At 50.7% G+C, this 21,976-nt stretch overlaps 1 protein-coding gene across 2 annotated transcripts in view; it reads left to right on the top strand.

Annotated features, from left to right (window-relative positions):
- The window catches only part of ATP8A2 (ATPase phospholipid transporting 8A2), a 420,398-nt gene extending 398,780 nt beyond the window's left edge, over positions 1–21,618 (top strand). For both annotated transcript variants that reach the window (XM_072976043.1, XM_072976044.1), the window contains 2 exons: positions 16,102–16,193; positions 21,221–21,618. In XM_072976043.1, the coding sequence (XP_072832144.1) occupies positions 16,102–16,193; positions 21,221–21,318 (190 nt within the window). In that variant the 3' untranslated portion in view covers positions 21,319–21,618. The remainder of the gene's footprint in view (positions 1–16,101; positions 16,194–21,220) is intronic.
- The last annotated feature ends 358 nt before the right edge of the window (positions 21,619–21,976 follow it).

The following is a 21,976-nucleotide window of genomic DNA, read 5'->3' on the forward strand; positions in this document are numbered from 1 at the left end:
CTTTCAGCTTGTCAGCCGGCGTCTTCCTGGTGAGCGTGGAGCTTCCCGGCTGCGGTCGGCTCAGTCTAGTCCTTTCCCCGGACGCCCCATCAGGAGACGTACCGAGCCTGGACCATTCCAGACTCGCTCCATTACACCCAGTGCTTTTCAACCCACCGCACGGCCTGTCCCTGAGGCCCCTCCGCGTGGGCCAGGTGCCCCGCTAATTTATCTGTTCCTAACAGCCCCGTGACCCCGACCTGACCTCTCCACGGGCTTTCCAACGGGGCGGCAGAGCTGGGCTCCCACCTCGCTGCACGCCCTGGGATGAGGGAATGGTTTCCATATGCGCGGGGCTGTCATTCAGATCCGACTCCACAGGCTCGCTAATGAGGTCAGACGGCTCTGCGGGGCTGGACGGCCTCCCCTCCGGGCAGTGCCAGCCGGGGATGCGGAGAGCCTCCCGCCCCCTCTGAACGCAACTGCTTAGAAAGGATAACTGTGCACAGAGACCAGCCTGCCCGGAATGCATACAAACTGAGAAGGATCTCTGTTTTATTTAAAGTTTTTATTTTGAGAGAATTGCAGCTTCACCTGCAGTTGTAAGAAATACAGAGAAATCCCACGTACTACCTATTTCACCCAATAGTAACATCTTGCAAAACTACAGAACCATCTCGCCACCAGGAAACTGACACGGACGCAGTCAGGATACAGGGCATTTCCGCCGCCACAAGGGTCCTGGTGGTGTCTTTTTATAGCCTCGTCTACTCTGTCTCCCACTTGGCTCTGGACAACTGTTAACCTGATCTCAGTTTCTGCAATTTTGTCATTCCAAGAATGTTACGTAAGTTAACCACAGAGTACGTGACTTTCCGGGAGTGACCTCTTCCCCACAGCACAGTTCTCTGGAGACTCATCCACGCTGCCACGCAAACCAGTACTTTCTTCCTCTTCATTACTGAGTGGTGCTTCATGGCATGGAGGCGCCTCGCTTAGTTAAACTTCGCCTGTTGAAGGACAGCTGGGTCCCAGTTTGGGGCCATTGTGAGTAAAGCTCCTATAGGCATGTGTGTCTAGGTTTTTACATGAACACAAGTCTTCATTTCTCTGGGATAAATGTCCAGGAGTGCAGTGCTGGATTTATGGTAGTTGCATTATTTGAGTATGGGGTTTTTTTTTCTTTTTTAAAAATAACATTTATTTAGCTCATGATTCTGTAGGTTGGCAGCTGAGGCTGCAAGCTAGCCAAGGTTTATCTCATTTTTTTTGAGATACAATTTTCAAATACATAAACTTCAACTATTTTTAAAATGCAAATTCAGAACTTTTAGTATATTCACAAGGGTGTGATATGTTTGGTGGATTTTTTAATACATGTTTTATTGAAGTAGTCAGTTTACAGTGTTGTGTCAATTTCTGGTGTACAGCATGTTTCAGTCAAACATGTACATATGTATTTTTTCATTATACGTCACTACAAGATGTTGAATATAGTTTCCTGTGCTCTACAGTAGGGCCTTGTTTGTCTGTTTTATATATATTACATAGTATCTGCAAATCTCGAGCTCCTAGTTTATCCCTTCCCCCCTCTTCCCTCCCTGGTAACCGTAAGTTTGTTTTCTATGTCTAAGTATCTTTCTGTTTTGTAAATAAGTGTGTCTTTTTTTTTTTAGATTCCACATATGAGTGATGTCATATGGTGTTTTTCTTTCTCTTTCTGACTTACTTCACTTAGAATGACAATCTCCAGGTCCATCCATGTTGCTGCAAATGGCATTGTTTTAGTATTTTTATGGCTGAGTAGTATTCCTTTGTATAAATATATCACATCTTCTTTATCCAGTCATCTGTCAGTGGACATTTAGGTTGTTTCCATGCCTTGGCTGTTGTAAACAGTGCTGCTATGAACACCGGGATGCACGTATGTTTTTGAAATAAGGTTCCCTCTGGACATATGCCCAGAAGTGGGCTTGCTGGGTCACATGGTAAGTCTATTTTTAGTCTTTTGACGAACCTCCATACTGTTTTCCTTAATGGTTGCACCAAATTACATTCCCAACAGTGTGGTAGGGTTCCCTTTTCTCCACACCCTCTCCAGCATTTATAGTTTGTGGACTTTTGAATGATGGCCATTCTGACTGGTGGGAGGTGATACTTCATTGTAGTTTTGACTTGCACTTCTCTGATAATTAGCCATATTGAGCATTTTTTCATGTTCCTGTTGGCCATTCGTATCTCTTCACTGGAGAATTGCTTGTTTAGGTCTTCTGCCCATTTTTGGATTGGTTTCTTTGTTTTTTTTAATTATTAAATTGTATGAGCTGTTTATAAATTCTGGAAATTCAGCCCTTGTCAGTCTCATCTTTTGCAAATATTTTCTCCCATTTTGTAGGTTGTCTTTTTGTTTTGCTTATGGTTTCCTTTGCTGTGCAAAAGTTTATAAGCTTATTTAGGTCTCATCTATTATTTTTGCTTTTATTTCTATTGCCTGGGTAGCCTGCCCTAGGAGAGCGCTGCTAAGATTTATGTCAGAGAATGTTTTGTCTGTTTTCTTCTAAGAGGTTTATGGTGTCTTGTCTTATGTTTAAGTCTTTGCTCCATTTTGAGTTAATTTTTGTGTATAGTGTGAGGGAATATTCTATCTTCGCTGATTTACATGCAGCTGTCCAGTTACCCCAACACCATTTGCTGAAGAGACTGGTGTGTTTGGTGTTTTTAAGGAGATGCCAAACTGCTTTTCAGAGTGGCCATACCATTTCACATTCCCACCAGCTGTGTATGAGCGATCTGGTCCTTCCACGTCCTTGCCGACATTTGGTATTGTCACTTTTTGTTGTTGTTGTTGCCCGTTGTGATAGGTGTGTAGTAATAGCTCACTGTGGTTTTAATTTGCATTAACTGACTGATCGTATGATTTTTCTTCCTGGCTTATTCGGTCTGTTTGTACTATCAATTGTTGATAGAGGAATATCGAATGATTCAGCGGTAACTCTGAACGTGTCTGTTTCTCCTTTCAGTTCTGTCAGTTTTGGCTTCACATGTTTTGCAGCTCTGTTGCCTGGTGCACAGACATTTATGATTGCTGTGTGTTCTGGGGGGACTGACCTTTTTGTCACGGTCTTCACTGTCTCGGGTTATTTCCTTTGCTCTGAAGTCTACTTTATCTGATAGTAATATGGTTTCTCCTGCTTTCCTTTGATTAATGTTCACATGATATATCTTTTTCCAACCTTTTATTTTCTTCCTATATCATTACATTTGAATTGAGTTTCTTTTAGACAGCATATCATATCATTGTGTCGTGTTTTGTAATCCACTCTGTCAATCTGTCTTTGAATTGGTATATTTAGAGCATTTATATTTAATGTATTATTGATATGTTGGGGCTTAAGTTTATCATTTTACCTTTTGTTTTCTGTTTGTTCTGTTTTTCATTTCTGTTTTCTTCTTCCTGCTTGGGGGTCATGTGAACATTTTTCAGAATTCCATTTGATTTATCTGTTGTTTTTGACTGTGTCTTCACAGTATAGTTTTTTTCCATGGTTGCTCTGGGCACTACATTATATATACATAACTAGCCACAGTCTACTGGTGGTGTTTTGCCAATCTGAGTGAAGTATAGAAACCTTACCTTCTTTTATATCTCTTCACCCACCCACATATATTTCTTTAATATTTTCTCTACCTACATTTAGAACCATATCAGACAGTGTATATATTTTTTTAATTGAAGTATAGTTGATTTACAATGTTGTGTTAGTTTCTGGTATATAGCATAGTGATTCAGTTACATATATATATTCTTTTTCATTATGGGTGATTACAGGATATGAATGTAGTTCCCTGTGCTATTATACACTAGGACCTTATTGTTTGTTTATTTTATATACAGTAGTTTGTATCTGCTAATCCCATAGTCCTAATTTATCCTTTCCCACCCTCTTTCCTCTTTGTTAACCATAATTTTTTCTGTCTGTGAGTCTGTTTCTGTTTAATAAGTTCATTTGTATCAATTTTTTTTAGAGTCCACAAGTGATATCATGTGATGTTTATCTTTGACTTTGTATGAGAATCTCTAGGTCCATCCATGTTACTACAAATGGCATTATTTCATTCTTTTTATGGCTGAGTAGTATTCCATTGTGTGTGTGTGTGTGTGTGTGTGTGTGTGTGTACACATATCTTCTTTATCCAGTCATCTGTCAGTGGACATTTAGATTGCTTACATTTTTTGGCTATTGTGCTGCTATGAAAATTGGGGTGCTTGTATCTTTTCAAATTAGAGTTTTCTACAGATATATGCCCAGGAGTGGGACTGCTGGATCATATGGTAACTCTATCTTCTGTTTTTTAAGGAATCACCATACTGTTTTCCATAGAGGTTGCATCAAATTATATCCCCACCAACAGCATAGGAGAGTTCCCATTTCTCTTCTCCCTTTCCAGCATTTATTGCTTCTGGACTTCTTAAAGATGGCCATTCTGACTGGTGTGAGGTGATGCTTCATTGTAGTTTTGATTTGCACTTCTCTAATAATTAGTGACACTGAGCATCCTTCATGTGTCTGTTGGCCATCTGTGTGTCTTCTTTGCAGCAAAGTGTATAATTTTTGCTTTAATCTGTCAAACATAATTTGGAGAGCTGAAGAGGAAAGGAAAAGCCCATTGTATTTACCATATTTTTGCTCACCGTGTTTCCTCTTTCCTGATGTTCCAAGATTCCTTCTTTTCTTATTCCCTTTTTGTTCCTAGCACTTCCTTTAGCTATTCTTATAGGGTAGTTCTGATGTTAACGAAGTCTCCTAGTTTTCTTTCCATTTGATAATGTCTTGATTTCTTCTTCATTCCTGAAAGATGTTTTCACTGAGTTGACAGTTCTTGAAAAATATTATGCCACTTCTCATCTCAGTGATTTCTGGTAAGAAATCCACTGTCATTTGAATTGGTTTTCCCCTACAGGTAAAATGTCTTTTGTCTTTTGGTGTTTTTGAGATCTTTTCTTTGTTTACAGTTGATTACAATTAATCTATCTTGGCCTGGATTTCTTTGGGTTTATCCTAGTTAGGATTCGTACAGCTTCTTGAATCTGTAGGTTATGGCTGTCATCAAATTGGGGGTTTTCAGCCTTTATTTCTTGGAGTGCTTTTTCAGCCCCATCCTCTTTCTCTTCTCCTTCTAGGACTCTGACACCACCTGTCACAGTCCCACATGTCCCTCAGGCTCTGCTAACTTTATTCAGGCTGTTTTGTCTCTGGTATTCAGATTAGATCATTGCTGCTGTTCTATCTTCCAGTTTACTGATTGTGTCCTGTCTCCTCGCATCCTGCTATCAAGACAGCCCATCCACTAAGCCTTTCATTTTACTCTATTTGAGTTCTAAAATTACAACTGTTTTCTTACATCTGTTTCTTTGCTGAGGCTTTCTTCTTTTTTCCACTTGTTTTTGGCACGTCCACAGTTGCTAACCGAAGCATTTTTATCATGGATGGTTACTTTAAAATCTTTGTCAGATTATTCCACCATCTCTGTCACCTCAGTATTGGCATCTAAAACATTCACTTTTAGATCTGCCTGGTTGTAGGTATGACAAATGACTTTCAAATGTGGCATTTGGGTATTACGTTATGTGACTCTGCATTTTACGACAGGCTCGCTCCTGCCAGGGAGAGTTAATCCAGATCCCCCTTTGGTCTGCATTGATGCCTGCAGGGTCGGGGTGAGCGTTCCTGCTCTCCACTGACTCTGCAGCGGGTGGGAGAGGGAGGAGAGGGAGGGGTGTGTCCTTGTCGCTACTTAAGGATAAAAGTCCTGATACTCCATTAGGCCTCTTCTGACACCACCCCAAGGAGAGGGTGGAATGCCTTCCTAGTTCACGGGGCAGGAGATGGAAGCCCATTCTCCCCTGCATCTCCCGATGGCTCTGCTGGCACCACAGGGGGCCAGAGACCTTAGCAGCTGGCAGGGATGAAGGTCCTCGGTCCCTACTTGGCCTTCTCTATGACCACCCCCGTCGGGGCCCTGGGGCACCTGGCTGCAGCCTCGTGCGGGTGCAAGTCTAGGCTCCCCACTTGGGCTTTGCCAGCACGGGTGGAAATTGAGCCAAAGTTTTTTCTGGAGTGTTTGGCTGGAGCAGAGTGATGGTGGTCTGACAGTTTCTGTCTTGTGAGGCTGCCGCTTCCCACTCCTTCGGCTGGAGGGAAGAGGCTCTCCCTGGCTTCCTGGCTGCACCCGCGGGCACTTCTTGGTGGCCAGGCTCTTCTGCTCCAAGTCTGGAATCCATGAGCTGAAAGCGAGCTTGAGTTTCTCATACTTCGAGGTTCCTGGTCACCCTTCCTCTCCACCTTTTCAGTGTCTCCTCTGTTTGTTTTACACAAATAACGTCCAGGGGCATCTGTTGTGCTTTTAACAGGAGGAAGAGAGAAAATACACCTATTCTGTCCGCCTTCCGGGAAGCAGTCTCTACAGACGGGTTTTGGTTTTTTTTTTTTAACCTCTCGAAAAGAGCTGGAACGTGGCAATGCAGGGCTGGTTTTCAGGAGGGGCCGTTTCTACCTGAGTTGCTGCTTCCAGTGAAAGGACAGTGTCGTGCTGCTGCGAGCGCTGTTTCTTGTTGACCTTTCCTCCTAACCTAACCTCGCTGCTCACTGAAGTCGCCACCCCGCTCGCCGGCACCATGGAAAAAGATTCCGTTTGTTTCCATCTCTGCTTCGGGTCTTCTCAGCGTCCCCAGACCCTGGCCGGAGGCCCCCTGGGCGGTGCTACCCGCCCGCACGGTCGCCACACGCCCATCAGCTGTGCTCTGAGCGGGGATGGCGGTCGGCAGACAGATCCCACCTAACTTGAAACTGCAGATCTGTTTCTCCCGTCAAATCATTGCCTAATTTGGTCCTGTCACTCTTTGGCCAGTCTCTTCTTTTTGACAGGAAATCACCCAGTGATTCTCTGTACAGGAGTGAGATTTCTTCCGACACCCACAATGGTGCCCTTACTCCCACTTTCCAAAACCTTGTCTGGAAGAGAAGAAAATCAAGTGTCCAGTACAAGCCCTTCTTCCCTCCAGTTCCCAGTTTTGATGGTCAGAGGGGACCTGAAACCAGGAGGGACTAGAGGAATCTTTTTATTTTTGGAATGGAATCTGTACTGAATTAGTTAACCTTGAACCCCTTCGTGCCCTCAGCCAGACTGTCCTCTAACAGCTCCATGCAATCTGAATTCTTCTCTTAACACAAAACACAATATCCTATCTCTGTAAAGGCCACGGAAGTTGTCATTTTGGGTGTTTTTTTGTTTTGTTTGCTCACAGTGTCATCTAGAGTTTGGAGGGGGCCTTCCTCTTGTGGAAGAGAATTGAAATGATGTCCCCATTCTGTCATTTTAAAGAATTTCTGTGTTAAAAGAGGAGTATCTCTCAGCTGCTGTTGTAAAACCCACTGTCCTGAGCTTAGTGCTGGGCCGTGTGGACAGATGCAGGGACACTTGCCGCAGGGCCCCCCGGGAGACACGTGTGAGTAGGACAGCGAGTCAGTGCCCCGAGCACAGGTGCAGCTCTCTGCCTGTCACCCGTCCCCGCTCTCTGCCAGGTGGCACTGGGAGAAATGGAGAGAGGGTGTGAGCCCGGAGCCCCGTCAGGACGAGCCCCTGGCTGAACAGGCAGGGCTGGGTCTCTGTCTCTGGGCATCTCCATCCTGGGGCCTCCCTGCCTGCCCTCCGGCGTCCTGCAGGCCCAAGGGCCTGGGCTGGACCTGCTCCTCTCCCATGATTGGACAGGGTGCAGCTCCAATGCCTAGCCTTCCCAGAGCCTTCCTGAACTTTCTCCATCTTGTCACCATGCCCCCTCCACGATGGCGCTCATCACCTTGTGCCTTAATGTGTGTCTGCACAGCAAGGCAGCCTCAGACCTGTTAGCTTCCGGGGAGAGGCTGTGTCTCAGGTCGTGTTTCCAGCGCCAGATGTCACACCCAAGAGGCGCAACACAACCACTGAAGGGACTGGAAGTCGCGTTCTAGAGCTCGAGGTGTGCAGACGGGCCGGCAGGAGGCGGGTAACTGACTCCACCTGACGGAAGGGAACTTAGGACGGGCGTCCGCCTCCAGGGTGCGCACTCCTCCCACCGGGGTCTCGGGCTGGGGACCCTTCTGCTTTGCGGTCTTCTTGCTGTTTTCCCTCATTACACACGTGCACTGAACTAAGGTCAGGTGGTTTTGGGGGGATTTTTGTTGTTGTTTTTTAAGGCTACAAAGGCCTAGGTAGATGGAGAACACAGCTGAGCGCAGAGGTTCTCATGTCCCCGTGTTCGGACTGTAGTGAGTACCGAGGAGCTACTGCTTGGGGCTGTGAAGTCTTTCCCTAGGGAGCCTTAAGAGTAGGTTAGAACTGGGGGAGGGGAGGGCTCAAATGGTAGAGTGTGTGCTCAGCGTGCACGAGGTCCTGGGTTCGGTACCTCCACTAAAAACTAAATAGACATAATTAACCCACCCTCCAAAAACAAACCCTAAAAAAAAATAGGTTAGAATTTCAACAGTCTGCTTGCTCAGCAGATGCCTGGTCGTACCTGAAGGAAAGGGCACTGTGGATTAGCGTTCATCTTGAGGAAACTAAGATTTATGTTTGGAAGACAGTCCAGCAGGAACTCAAAAGTCAGTGCCTTAGAACACGTGTTTGTGTTTGACTTCATGGTGGTGTCAGTGCAGGTCCCCCCAGCTGTGACGGTCCGCCAGACCTAGAAGCAGACCTGCCGCCATCTGCTCCCGTCTCCAGGCTGTTCTTCCGCAGTTAGCAGGGGTGACTTTAGCAGGGACAGCCTCCTGACAGAAACGTGGGCATGAAAGTTGATTATTGCCCCCAAATCGCACTTTCCAGCTCTCTGCTCTTTCCGGACACCGCACACTCTTTGAGACAGGAGCACCCACGTGCCCCGGGATGTGCGGCTCCTAGTGGAGCCCGTCGGTCAGGAGCCGTGTGAGATGGGGCTTCAGCACCGCGCCCGGGGTGGGGGTGGGGGTGGGGGGAGGCAGGAGGGTGCGAGCCACTGTGGGTTCCCGGTTACCTGCGCGCGTGCCCACGCCTGGCCACAGAGAGGTTGAGCAAGCACTCAGCTCCAGCGTCCCCGCCGTGGGAGAAGGAAACCACGAAGGTGACATCACTGCCCACAGGTCAGGTGATGGGAGGGAATTTCCCTCGATTCAGGACCCCTTCCCTTTCTTTTTAAATTGTGATGAAATCCACGTAGCGTAAGATTCACCATTTTAAGGGTGCAGTTCCGAGGCACTTAGTGCACTCGCCCTGCTGTGTGGCCATCACCGCTGTCCCATCCCAGGGCACCTTCCTCTCCCCTCAGGGAACCCTTGTGCTTTCAGCAGTCACTCCCCCCTCCCTCCCCGCCTCCCACCGCACGGGCCCGGCAACCACCGCTGTTCTGTCTCTGCGTATCTGCCTGCTCCACACTTCATATAAATGAAGCCGTGCAAGACGCAGCCTACTGGGTTCGGCTTGTTCACTCACCACCAGGTTTTCAGGGTTTTTCCATGTGGTGCCTGTTCCCAGTACTTCATTCTTTTTCATGGCTGAATGATACTCCACTGTATGGACGGACCACACTTTGTTACCCATTCAGCAGCTGACAGATGTCTGGGTTGCTTCATCCCTCAGTTACTGTGAATAGCGCTGCTGTAGATACTGGTGTGCAAGGATCTGCCTGAGTCCACCCTTGATTCTCTCGGGTGTAACCGAGGAGTGGAACTGCTGGGTGCAGCAGTAATTCTGTGTTGCACTTAACAGCAGAGCAGGGCCCCCCCAGGAAGGTGCGAGGGCTCCGGCCTCTCCAGCACACGTTCTGTTTCTGTCTTACTTGCAGCCGTCCTCGGAGGTGTTAAGTGCTGCTTCTCTGTGGCTTTGATTTGCATTTCCCTCGTGACTAATGACGTTGCCCTTTCCGTGTGTTCGCTGGCCACTGCGTTTCTTCTCCGGGTGATGATCTGCACAGACCCTTGGCCTGTTTTTGATTTGGTTTGTCTGCCTTCTTGCTGTTGAGTTGTTGGGATTACTGATATATTCTGGATCCTAGACCCAAGGTGTGTGAGTTGTAAACACTTTCTCTCATTTTGTGGTTCTTTTCACTTTCTTGATAATGTCTTGATTCATAAAAGGTCTGAATATTGATGAAGTCCAGTTTATCTATTCTTCATTGCCTGTGCTTTGTAAGGAATATTGCCAAATTGAAGGCCATTAAGATTTATATAGTTTTAGCCCTTGTACATGGGGCTCTAATCCATGCTGAGCCACTCTGAGTGACTGAAGCTGAGGGCCCGGCCTGGTTCCTCTGCATGTGGAAGTCCACTTGCTGTGGGGCCTTTGCTGAGCAGACCTCTCTCTTCATGGATGGTCCTGGTGCCCGAGCCAAAGGCCAGCTGACCACTCTATGTGGGGTTTCTGCCACACTCTCACCTACACTACGCAGATTCACACGTCCGTCTACCAGTACTGTATTAACTGTAGTTTTACATTAAATCTTGAAATCAGAAAGTGTGAGTCCTGTAATTTTGTTGGTTTTTTCCAAGATCGTTTTGGTGATCTGTGGTCCCTGGAAATTCCATACGAATCTCTGGATAAACTTTTCCCATTTCTGCAAAAAAAAAAAAAATAGGCTGTTGGGATTTTGCCTAATTGCTTTGGTTCGATCTTCCAGTAAACTCACTGAACAGAAGTGGTAAAAGCAGGCATCCTTGTCTTATTGCTGATCGGAGAGAGCCAGCTTTCAGCCCCTTGGCGCATGCTGTCAGCGGGGGCAGCGTGTTTTGTAAATGCTCTTTGTTGGGTTGAGGAATTTCCCTTGTCTTAGTTTGCTGAGTATTTTTATTATGAAAGGGTGTCGGGTTTTGTCAAATGGTTTCACATTAATTCAGATCATTGCTCTCTTTCCTCTGTTCTGTTACCGTGCTATGTTATGCTGGTTGATTTTTGTATGTTTAACCACCTTTGCATCCTGGCCTAAATCCCATCTGGTCGTGGTGGGTAATCCTTTTATTATACCGCTGAATTCGGTTTGCTCATACTTTGTCAGGAGTTCCTTTTTTAAGCCAAACTCTTGTGGATCTAATTGTTCTTCCCTGTGCTGCTTCGTACTCCTTTTTCCTTTACTTCTCACTAACGAATTAACTGGAGTAAATTTCTGATTGCGTTCTCTTCGCCTTTTTTCCTGTCTTTGTGAGTGGATGGTTTTCAAACGCCACACAGACAGGAGAATGCTGTAAGCTGTGAATGTTGTTCACATCGTCGCCCCTTCCTAGGCTTGAGCTTTGCCAACACGACTGTTCATGAGAAATTTTACTAATGTTCATTCACAGCGGTCTTTTCCTCCGTAACATTTCAGCCCTGGAACACGGGCAGAAGTCGACGTTGTAAAAGCTCTGGTGCCCTTTTCCTCACCCAGAGCTTTGTCAGATCGATTACTATTTTCAGTCTCCAGAAAAGGGTGTTTCTAAAAAGACTTGGGAAGCAGCGGCTCTGTGACTTTGCTCTGTAGCCACCCTGTATTCCAACAGTCAGGCCAGGGGACTATAAATTAAGGGGTCCAGACAGTCACTGTGGCAGACTCAGTGGACTTGGGGCCACACAGGAGCGCTGGGTGAAATGGGAAGAGAAAGGCTTCCAGTGCGCAAACGCAGGAGCAGCAGTTAAAAAGGCTCAGGGCTTGATGCGGGGAGGGGTGAGCCCTCAGCCCCACGTGTGATGGGTCAGAGCCCTCTGCACAAAGCTGCAGACTTTGTAGGGCTATTTTATTTTTTAAATTTTTTTAAAGTATATTTAAGTATAGTCAGTTTACAATGTTGTATCAATTTCTGGAGTACAGCACAGTACTTCAGTCATAGAGGAACATTCTATTATTCATTTTCATACTCTTTTTAACCATGAGTTACTACAAGATATTGAATATAGTTCCCTGTGCTGTGCAATATAAACTTGTTTACCTATTTTATACATAGTAGTCAGTATCTGCAAATCTCAAACTCCCAAGTCATCCCTTCCCACCCCTCCCCCCACCTAGTAACCGTAAGTTTGTTTTCTGAGTCTGTTTCAATTCTGTAAGTTTGTCTTTTTTTTTAGATTGCACATATGTGATATCATATGGTGTTTTTCTCTCTTTGACTTACTTCACTTACAATGACATTCTCCAGGAGCATTCGTGTTGCAGCAAATGGCATTATTTTATACTTTTTTATGGCTGAGTAGTATTACATTGTATAGATATACCATGACTTTCTCATCCAGTCATCTATCGATGGACATTGAGGTTCCTTCCATGTCTTGGCTGTTGTAAACAGTGCTGCTGTGAACACTGGGGTGCAGGTGTCTTTTTGAATTAGAGTTCCCTCCAGATTACTGTGCAGGAGTGCGCTTGCCGGATCATAGGCTAAGTCTATATTTAGTCTATTGAGGAATCTCCATACTGCTTTCCATAGTGGCTGCACCAAACTGCATTCCCACAAACAGTGTAGGGGGTTCCCTTTTCTCCACAGCCTCTCCAGCATTTACTGTTTGTGGACTTTAGAATGACGGCCATTCTGACTGGTGTGAGCTGATACCTCACTGTAGTTTTGATGTACATTTCCCTAATAATCAGCATACTAGGCATTTTTTCATGTGCCTATTGGCCATCTGTATGTCTTCACTGAAGAATTGCTTGCTTAGGTCTTCTGCCCATTTTTGCATTGTGGTTTTTTTTTTTTTAAGTTGTATGAGATGGTTATGTATTCTGGAGGTTAAGTAGGGGTGCTATTTTAGTGGCACAGAAACTGGAAAAGTGGTCCTCACTGGACTGACAAGGCAGCAGTGACTCATGCTCTGTCCCAGTGGAAACGGGTGGAACACAGAATCACCCACCAGAAACTGGAAGCCCGTGCTCGGGTATGAGGTCCAGTTTTAGACTCTTCCCAGTGCTCCAGGCACTAAGCTCAGATATGAGGGAAACAGGGCCCTGGCAGAGGCCAAAGAAAGACCATTTAGGAGAACAGCCTGGAGCTGCGCAGCCAGCCACAGTGCGGTGAGTCGCTGAACCCACAGACACGTGTCAGCTCCCCAAGACCTGGGGTGCAAGGACTGTCTGAAAGGGTCTATAAAATACTGAGGAAAGAGGACCTGGAAATCAAAAAGCCAGAGCGGCACGGAACGTGAGAAGGGGGATTGGGAAGAAAAAGTAAAATGTACAGATATGAAAAGGGTAGTGCTGAGTGAAACACACTGTTTAGTGTCGTAATAGTTCAGAGAAAGGGAAAGGAAATGGAAGCGTGGGGAGATTCAGGTAGAAATGGATACAACCTCCCGGGCGAGAAGAGGCAGTGGGACCAAGGCAGGAGTCAAAGTGCTTTTCCTACGTGAAGGTGAACCAACCTTCGAGCATCTGTAGCTTTCCAGGTGTGAGCAAGACAGAAAAACAAATCCACACCTAGAGTGAGGGTGGTAATGAACGTGCAGAACATCAAAGACAGACAAAATTATAAAAGCACCCAGAAGGAAAAGACGAACTACCTGCAAAGAACCAGTCCCCTGAGTAGATGATGTAAAAGAAAATGAGAAAAAAGTTACCATAAACTAAATGCTACCATTCAGACGTATTTTAAAATGTGATCACACGTTGTGGATGCAGAGAAACAGCCCACACGTAGGACGGGAATGAAGACGACTGGGAGACGGGAGAAGACCAGGGTTGGGGAGGAGGGAAGACGACTTTGTGTCTGAGGCTTTGTCAGTTCTCACGCAGGCCCGCACCTGGCAGTGCAGGACTTGGTACAGGAGCACAAGTGGGGACCACGGGCCCGCAAGTAGACGTTCTAAGTCAGGCTAACAGATAGCCACATACCATGATGAGCAGACCTGTGCGGAGATGGCAGGGCTCAGTGTGATGCCCAGTTCCTTTGTAGAGTTAGCTGCACTAGGAGGGGTCTGTGCACGGGTGTGGACATCCCCGTCCCCACATCCCACAGGTCTAGCAGGGTGCACAGTGGCTGGCTGGTGATGAGGGAGACAGAGCTAATGTGGGGGGGGCTGGCCCTGGATGCCCGCTTGAGGGAATCATTGAGCAGGGCCTTCTACGGTCCCCTGTACTTGGGGTGCAGGGCAGGTGTGGGCTCTTGGACACATCTCCTTGATCCCAGGGACCCCCTCAGCAAGTGGAGGGGCTGGAGCACAGGGTTAAAGGGCGGCGCTCCCGTGGGCTAATGCTGAGTGGACAATAGGCACTTGCTGTCCTTGCTTTGACCGTTGCTATGTGCTCAGAGTATTTCATTTTTTTTTGAAAACTACACCTTTCTGTGAGGAACTCAGACGTCTGTCCAGCACCCACACCCTCTGTGCTTGGAGGCACTGAGCTTGCTTCCAGCTGCCCAGGAAGAGAATAGGATGTGTGACCCGTGAGGTCACCAGGAGGGGGCTTCCGGACCTGAACCGGTGGTTGGTCCAGGGGTGACTGAGCAGATGAAGGGCTTGGTGGGGAGCCCAGCCCTGCCCTCCCCTCCACTCCTGGGGAGCGAGGGCCTTCAACCCACTGGTGTACTGGTGTCCCCTCCCACGGGCTCTGAGCACCGGGCAGTGCCTTCTGTGCAGGCACCACGGACGGTGCGGCTTAGACAGGGAGGGCAGCCCCGCATGACACTCCCCACCTCCTGGGAGCTGCGGGCGGTTGGGGGGCCACACGTGGGGTCAGAGCATCTGGTCCTCCCTGCGGCCCAGGCGGTGGTTCAGCAGGACCCAGGGAGGCTACTGTGGCCCCTGCAGAAAACATACGAGAAGGGAGGGAGAGGCAGGGTGAGGGGGCAGAAGAAATGTGTTCCCAGCAGTCATCAAACATCTTCCCCAGGGCTGGCCGAGGCCCAGCCCAGTACGAAATGAACTTCAGCTCGTGTGGAGGGGAGCCGGGCCTTGCTCCCCTGGCAAAGGCCCTTACGGGAGCGTGAAATGGGCCCTGGTCAGGAGAGACTTGTCCTCGGACAGGGGGTCTGGATCACAGGCCACTGCAGCCCCTCCAGTTCCCACAAACGGCAGATTAGGGGTGTATTCGTTGCCACAGCAAAAGACCACACACTGTGTGGCTTAAACACCTGTTTCTCTCCCAGCGGTTCCGGAGGGCCCAAGTCCAAGAGCAGGGCCGGTTCCTCTGAGGCCTCCCCCTCCGCTGGCAGGTGAAGGGCGCAGTCTTCCTTGGTCTTCCCCTGGTCACCCCTCCGTGTGTGGGTGCACCCTGATCCCCTGGCCTTACTCGGACAACAGTCAAGCTGGATTAAGTCCACGCCGTGCCCTCATTTTAACTGCGTCACCTCTTTAAAGCCCCCTCTCCTAACACAGCCCCCATTCTGAGGCCCCAGAGGGCTAGGGCTTCCACAGATGAGTTCTGGGGGAGCACAGTCCAGCCGTGGGGCACCGGCAAGCTCCACACACAGTGTCTGTTTTGGTTGAAGCCAAGTGCCACCCTGACAGGAGATCAAAGCACGTGTGCACCTGGCGCCTCTCAAGCACCCCACCTCTGGGCAGGGCATAAACCACAGCTGTCCTCCAACGGCCTCTGTGCTTCTGCCCCCAGCAGGGGTACCTCGGAGCGAATCATTTCAGGAGAGGTAGGAAGAACTCCTAATCCTGGTTGTTCCAAGAAAACTTACCTTGGTTTTCACTGTGGTTCAAAATAAGCATCAGGTCCTGTGTAAGGAACCCGTCTCCTCCCGCGGTCCCAGGCAGTGGGGCGCGGCCTGGCACCGGTTCCTGGCAGCTGCAGGTGGGACGGAGGCTTTTAAGACATTCCCGGGAGAAACAGGCGGCTCCCTGCAGGTGTTCTGCGGAGCTCAGGCTGGCCTGGTGTGAATGAGCACTTGTCACTCACAAGGCAGGCAGGGTCCAGAGGCGTCGGGTCCGGGGATCTGTGTGGGGCCGACTGCTGCCCGCGCAGGGGTGAGATCACACGTGCTGTAAATAACAGGACGTTTCCTCCAAAAATGTCGTGAAATGGGACGTTTTTCTGGACGTGGGGCAGCCTTTTTCCCCAGTGTGTTTTACTTTAGGACCTGCAGTTATGCATCGAGCCCCTGGGAGAGGGGTCCATGGGGACAGGGGCTGACCCATTTCATCTGCCCCCAGGATGAATGAACGGGACCGGCTGCTGAAGAGGCTGAGCAGGAAAACGCCGCCCACCCTGTTCCGCGGAGGCTCCCTGCAGCAGTCGGTGCCCCGTGAGTAGGCGCCCCGGGGGCGGGATGGGAGGAGGGCTGGGCGGTGGGCCTGGTCAGAGGCGCCAGCGCAGGTCATCCCCGGGACCCAGACTTCAAATCCTGATGTGGTTTAAGATCCTCCCATCAGCCAGTGGGATTCTAAGACTGACGTGATGTTACTTTTAAAGGGTTCCCCCCAATTCGCACATTGATTAAAACAAGGACAATCACTGACAATCCCCACCCCTCTGCAGCTGGAGGCCAGGCCTGGTTTCTGCCCAGCAGGGCTGTGTGGGGTGCACGGGAGCCCGGCGGGAGGCCATGAGCGAGGGGCATGGAGCTGGGACAGGTTGGTGGGGCTTACCTGCCAACCCAGACACTGTGCCGCCAGCCGAGGGCAGCACTGGCCCAGTACAGGTGCCCTCGTGCAGGCGGCCTCCCTTCCCCAGGGCTGAATCCCACCTCCCCCTCCAGCCCCCACTCACTCCCCCTCTGACACCACACAGGCATCACTTTGACCGATGCCCACTTCTTCCCCTTCGCCTCTGAGGCGTTGAGAAAGAAGAACGGGTGGAAAAGTGAGGACTGCTTGCACCCGGAAGACAGGTGTTGGAGGGTTCCTGCCGAGCCCGCAGAGCTCCACCTGTGAACAGGTCTTCACAGACCTGGGCAGAGAGAGGAGGGAAGGGGGCATCATCAGCATCCGTGGTCCCCTCCCCGCAGCCCCACATGCCTCATCCACGCAGGAGGAAGGGGGCTGAGGCCACCTTGGCGGGGCCCACAAGCTCCGCGTCTGTGAGGCTTCTCCGCCCAGGACGCCTGGCAGGGCCTAAGGGCAGTGCGTCACTGGCCCAGGGCAGCCCAGAGCTCAGGTTCCTGGCCACGGCCTCCGGGCCCCCCACCTCCCTGGAGCTGGGCTGCCTGCAGTCCTGTCCCAGCACTGCCACTTTTCTGTGACTTTCGGTAAGTTAACCCGTTTCTATTCCTGTAAAATGGAGCGGACATGCGCACGCACCTGGCATTACTGGGAGGATTAACGGAGGCTGCTGTATAAATGAGCGCCTGCGGTAGAAGCCCAATAAACATTAGGTATTACTTTTTTTTTCCTGCCACTAGTTGAGGAAATCTGAGCCACTTACCTATTCCCCTAAACTTGTTTTCTTCTCTGAGAAAATACCAGAATAACTTACCTCTTATACAGCCCGTGAGGCTTCACGACGGAGCGGGGGGAGCAGGCAGAGGAGGAGTGCTGAGCCCCTAAAAGCGGTGTTCATGCCGCGGAGCCTCCAGCCTCAAAGAATGAACCACCAAAGTGGAGACTTGGGAGGACTTTTGTGGGAGCATCATAAAGGGTCTTAAAACAACCACTAAACGTTCTCCAGACTCTGTTTTGAAGGACAAAAAATTTCTAATGAACAAGAGCTATACAAGAAAGCGGCTTAAAATCACACATTTTAAAGACACTCAGCAACTAGTGATGAGAGCCTGCTGGGCCCCAGGGCGTCTGTCCCTGACCCACAGGGCGAGGAGGCGCTCCGAGACCGGGCCTCTGTCTTCCCAGGAACCTCATCTCCGAGCACCCGTCGCTCCCAGGGGCCGCCACACCGGTGTCTGTGACCGACCCCGCGCGTCCCACACAGCCGAATCTCCTTGTCCCCACCACACAGCCGAATCTCCTTATTGTCCCCACCACACAGCCGAATCTCCTTATTGTCCCCACCACACAGCCGAATCTCCTTGTCAACCCCGCCGGCTTCCCAGCTTCTGTTGCTCCTGGGAATCTTTTTCCAGCCAGGGAGCAGCCACCTTCGTTAAGATGCTATCAGAGCTCAGACTGGAAGGACTGCTACTTAAGGGGAGTTTTACTCCAAAATAACATGATTTTTAGGAATTTCACCAAATATTCTACCTGGAGAAGACAGACCTCAGCCCCTCAAGTGTGGTCTCCAGGCCCCCATCAACCCTTCTGAAGATGAGTGAAGGTGGGAAATGCTACGAGCTGGGGGTTCCCTCTGAGGCCCCATCTGGATGCAGATGGCAGGCAGGAGCTGGTGAGCTGAAGGTGCTGGCAGAGGTGGGCCGGGTGGCTGTGGCCCCTGCTGTCCTGCTGAGATTTCTTCCACTGTGGCTCTAACCCCTACCAGGCCTGGCTTCTAAGAGGGAAGTATTTATGGGTCACAGAGACACCCCTATCAGGCCGCCCTCCTTTCATTCTTGAATTGAAAGGACACTTAACCTCGCTTGAGTGTCAGAACGTCCTGGTGCACATTCTGGAAACATGACGGTAGATGCAGCTGGACCAGGAGCCCTCCGGTAGTGACCTCTGGCCTGTGCTGACCCTGGGAGGAGAGACTGGACCAGAAATGCCTGAAACCCTCCCCACCCTAGAGTGGCTGTCATCCCGCTGGCCGGCCCTCCTCCAGCAAGACAAATGTGAGCTGAGGACGTCAGGCAGCTCCGAGCTGAAGAAACCAGCGCAGGGCTTCCTGAACGGAAAACGACAGATAAAAGAGACGGGGCCGCTGCTCCTTCATTCCAACAGGGAGTGGATGGTTCCAGATGTGAGATACTCCCCCAAAGGACATTCCCAAACAAGGCTTATTTTCCTGTCTCAGCAAGTCCCCTTCATCCCTTTCTCCACTAGTCTCCACCCCCAACAACAACAACAACAAACCTCATTAAAAAACAGGTAGCAATGTTCTATTTGGGCTGACAACGGCCTGGAGGGGAGCCTCTGCCAGCACTGGAGAGGCTCTTGTAGTCTGGGCACCGCCGGCGGAGGACCCGTCCTGGGGCCCACAGGGAGGGCTGGAGCTGGGAGGGCCTGGTCCAGGCCATTTACAGAAAAGTGAGCCACGAAGGCCCAAGAGTTTAAAGGCTAAGCCCTCCCCGGCCCTGGACTCTGGGTCCACGAGGATGGCGGAGCACAGGGGAGGGAGAGCTCCGTGGTGGCCTGCCTGCCCCAAGGGTGGAGAAGGGCACTTACAGGGGCTCCCCATCCCTCAAGGTCAGCGCCACTTCTCGGGGCGGAGAAGCAGCCCCCGGGTGTGGCAGGACCACCGTTCCCACAGCACGCTGGGTCCAAGGACAGCTGCTGCGGCACGGCCACCTTGGTAAGCAGGAGATATTACTAGAAACGTCCCCTTCAGGAGACCAGAGGAAGAACGCTGCCCGGGCCAACCGCAGAGCTCAGCCTTGTTGCCAGAAGAGGCAGTGCCATTTGCTAGATTTTACTTTGAAACACTGCAAGGCCAGCAGCTGGTCTGGGACGGCAGCAAGGACACAGCACAAAGGGCACCTTGTGGGGCACGGGAGGCAGGGCCCGGAGAACCCTTGGGCCACCCAGGGTTTCCTCATCTTGGACCCACAGCTCCGAGGTGGGAGGAGGCCGTTCCTCTTCAGATCCCAGGAAGTCTCCGAGGCCGGGAGAGTGGCACAGCCTCCGTGGGGAGGCTCAGGGCCCACCGGCTCTGCACCCACTGCAGGGCGCACACTGGCCTGGGGGCTCTGCCTGGTGCTAGGACAGTGGACATGCGGGTTTTGGTAGAAATGCGGGTGAGCAGCCAGACTGACATCCCAGTGGAGGCTACCCTCGGCTCTCAATCTGTCTTTACTCCCACCCCCTCCCTGCTGCCCAGCCACGACCTCAGTGGCTCCTAGGCCACCTCTGCAGACAAGCCCCGGGTCCTCTCAGGCCGAAAGGCTTGCTCTCGGCAAGAGCTGGGAAGCTAGCCCCTGGGGACAAAGGCGCAGTTTCTGCATATGATCAGAGCAGCCAGTCACCTCCAGCATCTGCTTTTGAAGTCACTTCCTGATCACCCTCCCCATGAAGACTTTATACGTTGCTCTGTACATCTTTATAGTCCAGAAACTTCCCTTCTCAAGCCAAGTGTCTGAGTAAAGTCAGAATCCAGGATGATACACAGGCATACTCCTGACCTCTTCTCCTTTAAGGGCTGTGAGCTAACAGCACCAGTGGTAAGTCCTAAACACGTGCAGGCGGGAGGCAGGCTTTGACTGTCGTTTTTTGATCAGAGGTCTAATTCAGCTTGTGGGACTTTTCCGTACCCCTGACCCAGAAGACTCAGTCAACAGAGCGGGTGTTACCTGTCCCTTCTGTAGGAAGGGCCAATTAGGAAGCAGAGCCTTATTCTGGGCTTCTGAAAGTTAACCCCATCCCAGACCCTCAGGACGGAGCTGCAGGCACGCTCGGGCCATGCCTGGGTTTGCCTACCAGCTCTGCCGCCTTGGGCAAGTCGTGATGTCACCCATGCCTCCATTTCCCCATCTGTGAAATGGGAAGAACTCTGCCGCCTGTCTCACAGCGCTGCTGGGAGGAACAGAAGAGCTGAGCATGCACAGCACACACCACATGCTCTGGACACACAGCAACTGATCCTGTCGGCTGCTGGTAGTGTTGCCATCATTTCTGGAACCAGTTGTAAAAACCAGTCTTCCTGTAGCCACTGGGCCAATTAAACACCTCTTGACTTTTTCTAGTGATTTTTTTTTCCTTTACCTACGCAAAAGTAGACCCGCCAAATACGCCTGATGTGAACGCTCCCAGCACCCCGTGCACTTTGCCAGCCCTTACTGTTAGCGTATGTTTTACCTGGCATGTTTACACCTTAATAAATCACCCACGGGCCTGTAGCTTCAGGCTGACTGGAACCTTTCCGGCGCAGGACCTGTCCTCCCCGGGGGCTGGCAGTGGGACAGTGCGGCGGGAGCCAGTGACACGCTGTGATTCACAGGCTGCGCCGGGCTGCAGCCCCCAGAAGTGGGAGGACACTCCCCAGCCCAGCCCAGCAGCAGTACAGAACCACCCGGACTCCGCCCCTCGGGCGCACCCTCCATCCTCCTCTTTGCCACACACGCCCATGAGGATCAGCTGTCTCTGGACCCCTATCCAAGGCCACGGGGCCTGTGGTAGGAGCTTGGCCACGGTCTCCCCGTAAAGCAGCTTCTTCCAAACCCAGTGCACCGCCCCCCCACCCCACCCCCCGCCAGCCTGCTCCTAACCAGGCCTCTGTGCCCTCCTCTTTCAGATGGGTACGCCTTCTCCCAGGAGGAGCACGGAGCCGTCACTCAGGAAGAAATAGTCCGCGCTTACGACACCACCAAACAGAAATCGAAGAGGAAGTAAGACGCAGGCCTTCCCGCGGGCTCCCCGAAGGGGCGGCGGCGGCGGCACGCAGTGTTCGCGCATCCCTGGCGGAAGAGGCCGGTGGCGGCAGCCAGAACACTGGGACACCCATTCTGTGGCCTTAGCCGACCGGTTTGCTAGTCCCACTCACCCCGCAAACCCGAGGGCTCCCCGCGGGGGGGCCCTTCCTTCCCTTCCAGCCCGGCTGCAGCGCTTGGCCCGCCTTTCGTTTACGCTGTTAGGAAGCGTTCGACTCTGCTCTGTCAGGTGTGAAATTAAAAACATAATGTTTCACCAATATTTAAACATCAGTACTGGTTGTTCTGGGAGGAAGGGAAGAGGGTTTTATGCTGCCTGAGAACCCGTCTTGCGGAACTGGAGCCGGGGGCGCGCCGCTTCCTGCCATGTAACCCCCAGATAAGTCCGCGGGGCAGCACGTGAACTGCACTTTATGCAGGCCGCTCTCTTGCTGATTCCTTTTGTTTGTACGAAATTGCCATAAACCTGACTGCAGTGAAATCACAAAAACATGTATCTGGGTGGTAAGCCTGAAAACGGTTACTTGAACCTCCCTGTCACATTTGCAGCGGGGGGACCCGTTGGGTCCCGACATTCCCCTGCGTCCTCGCCAGGTGCCTCCCGGCCAGTGGCCCGGGTG

This window comes from Vicugna pacos, chromosome 14 (genome assembly GCF_048564905.1).
Source record: "Vicugna pacos chromosome 14, VicPac4, whole genome shotgun sequence".
Lineage (NCBI taxonomy): Eukaryota > Metazoa > Chordata > Mammalia > Artiodactyla > Camelidae > Vicugna > Vicugna pacos.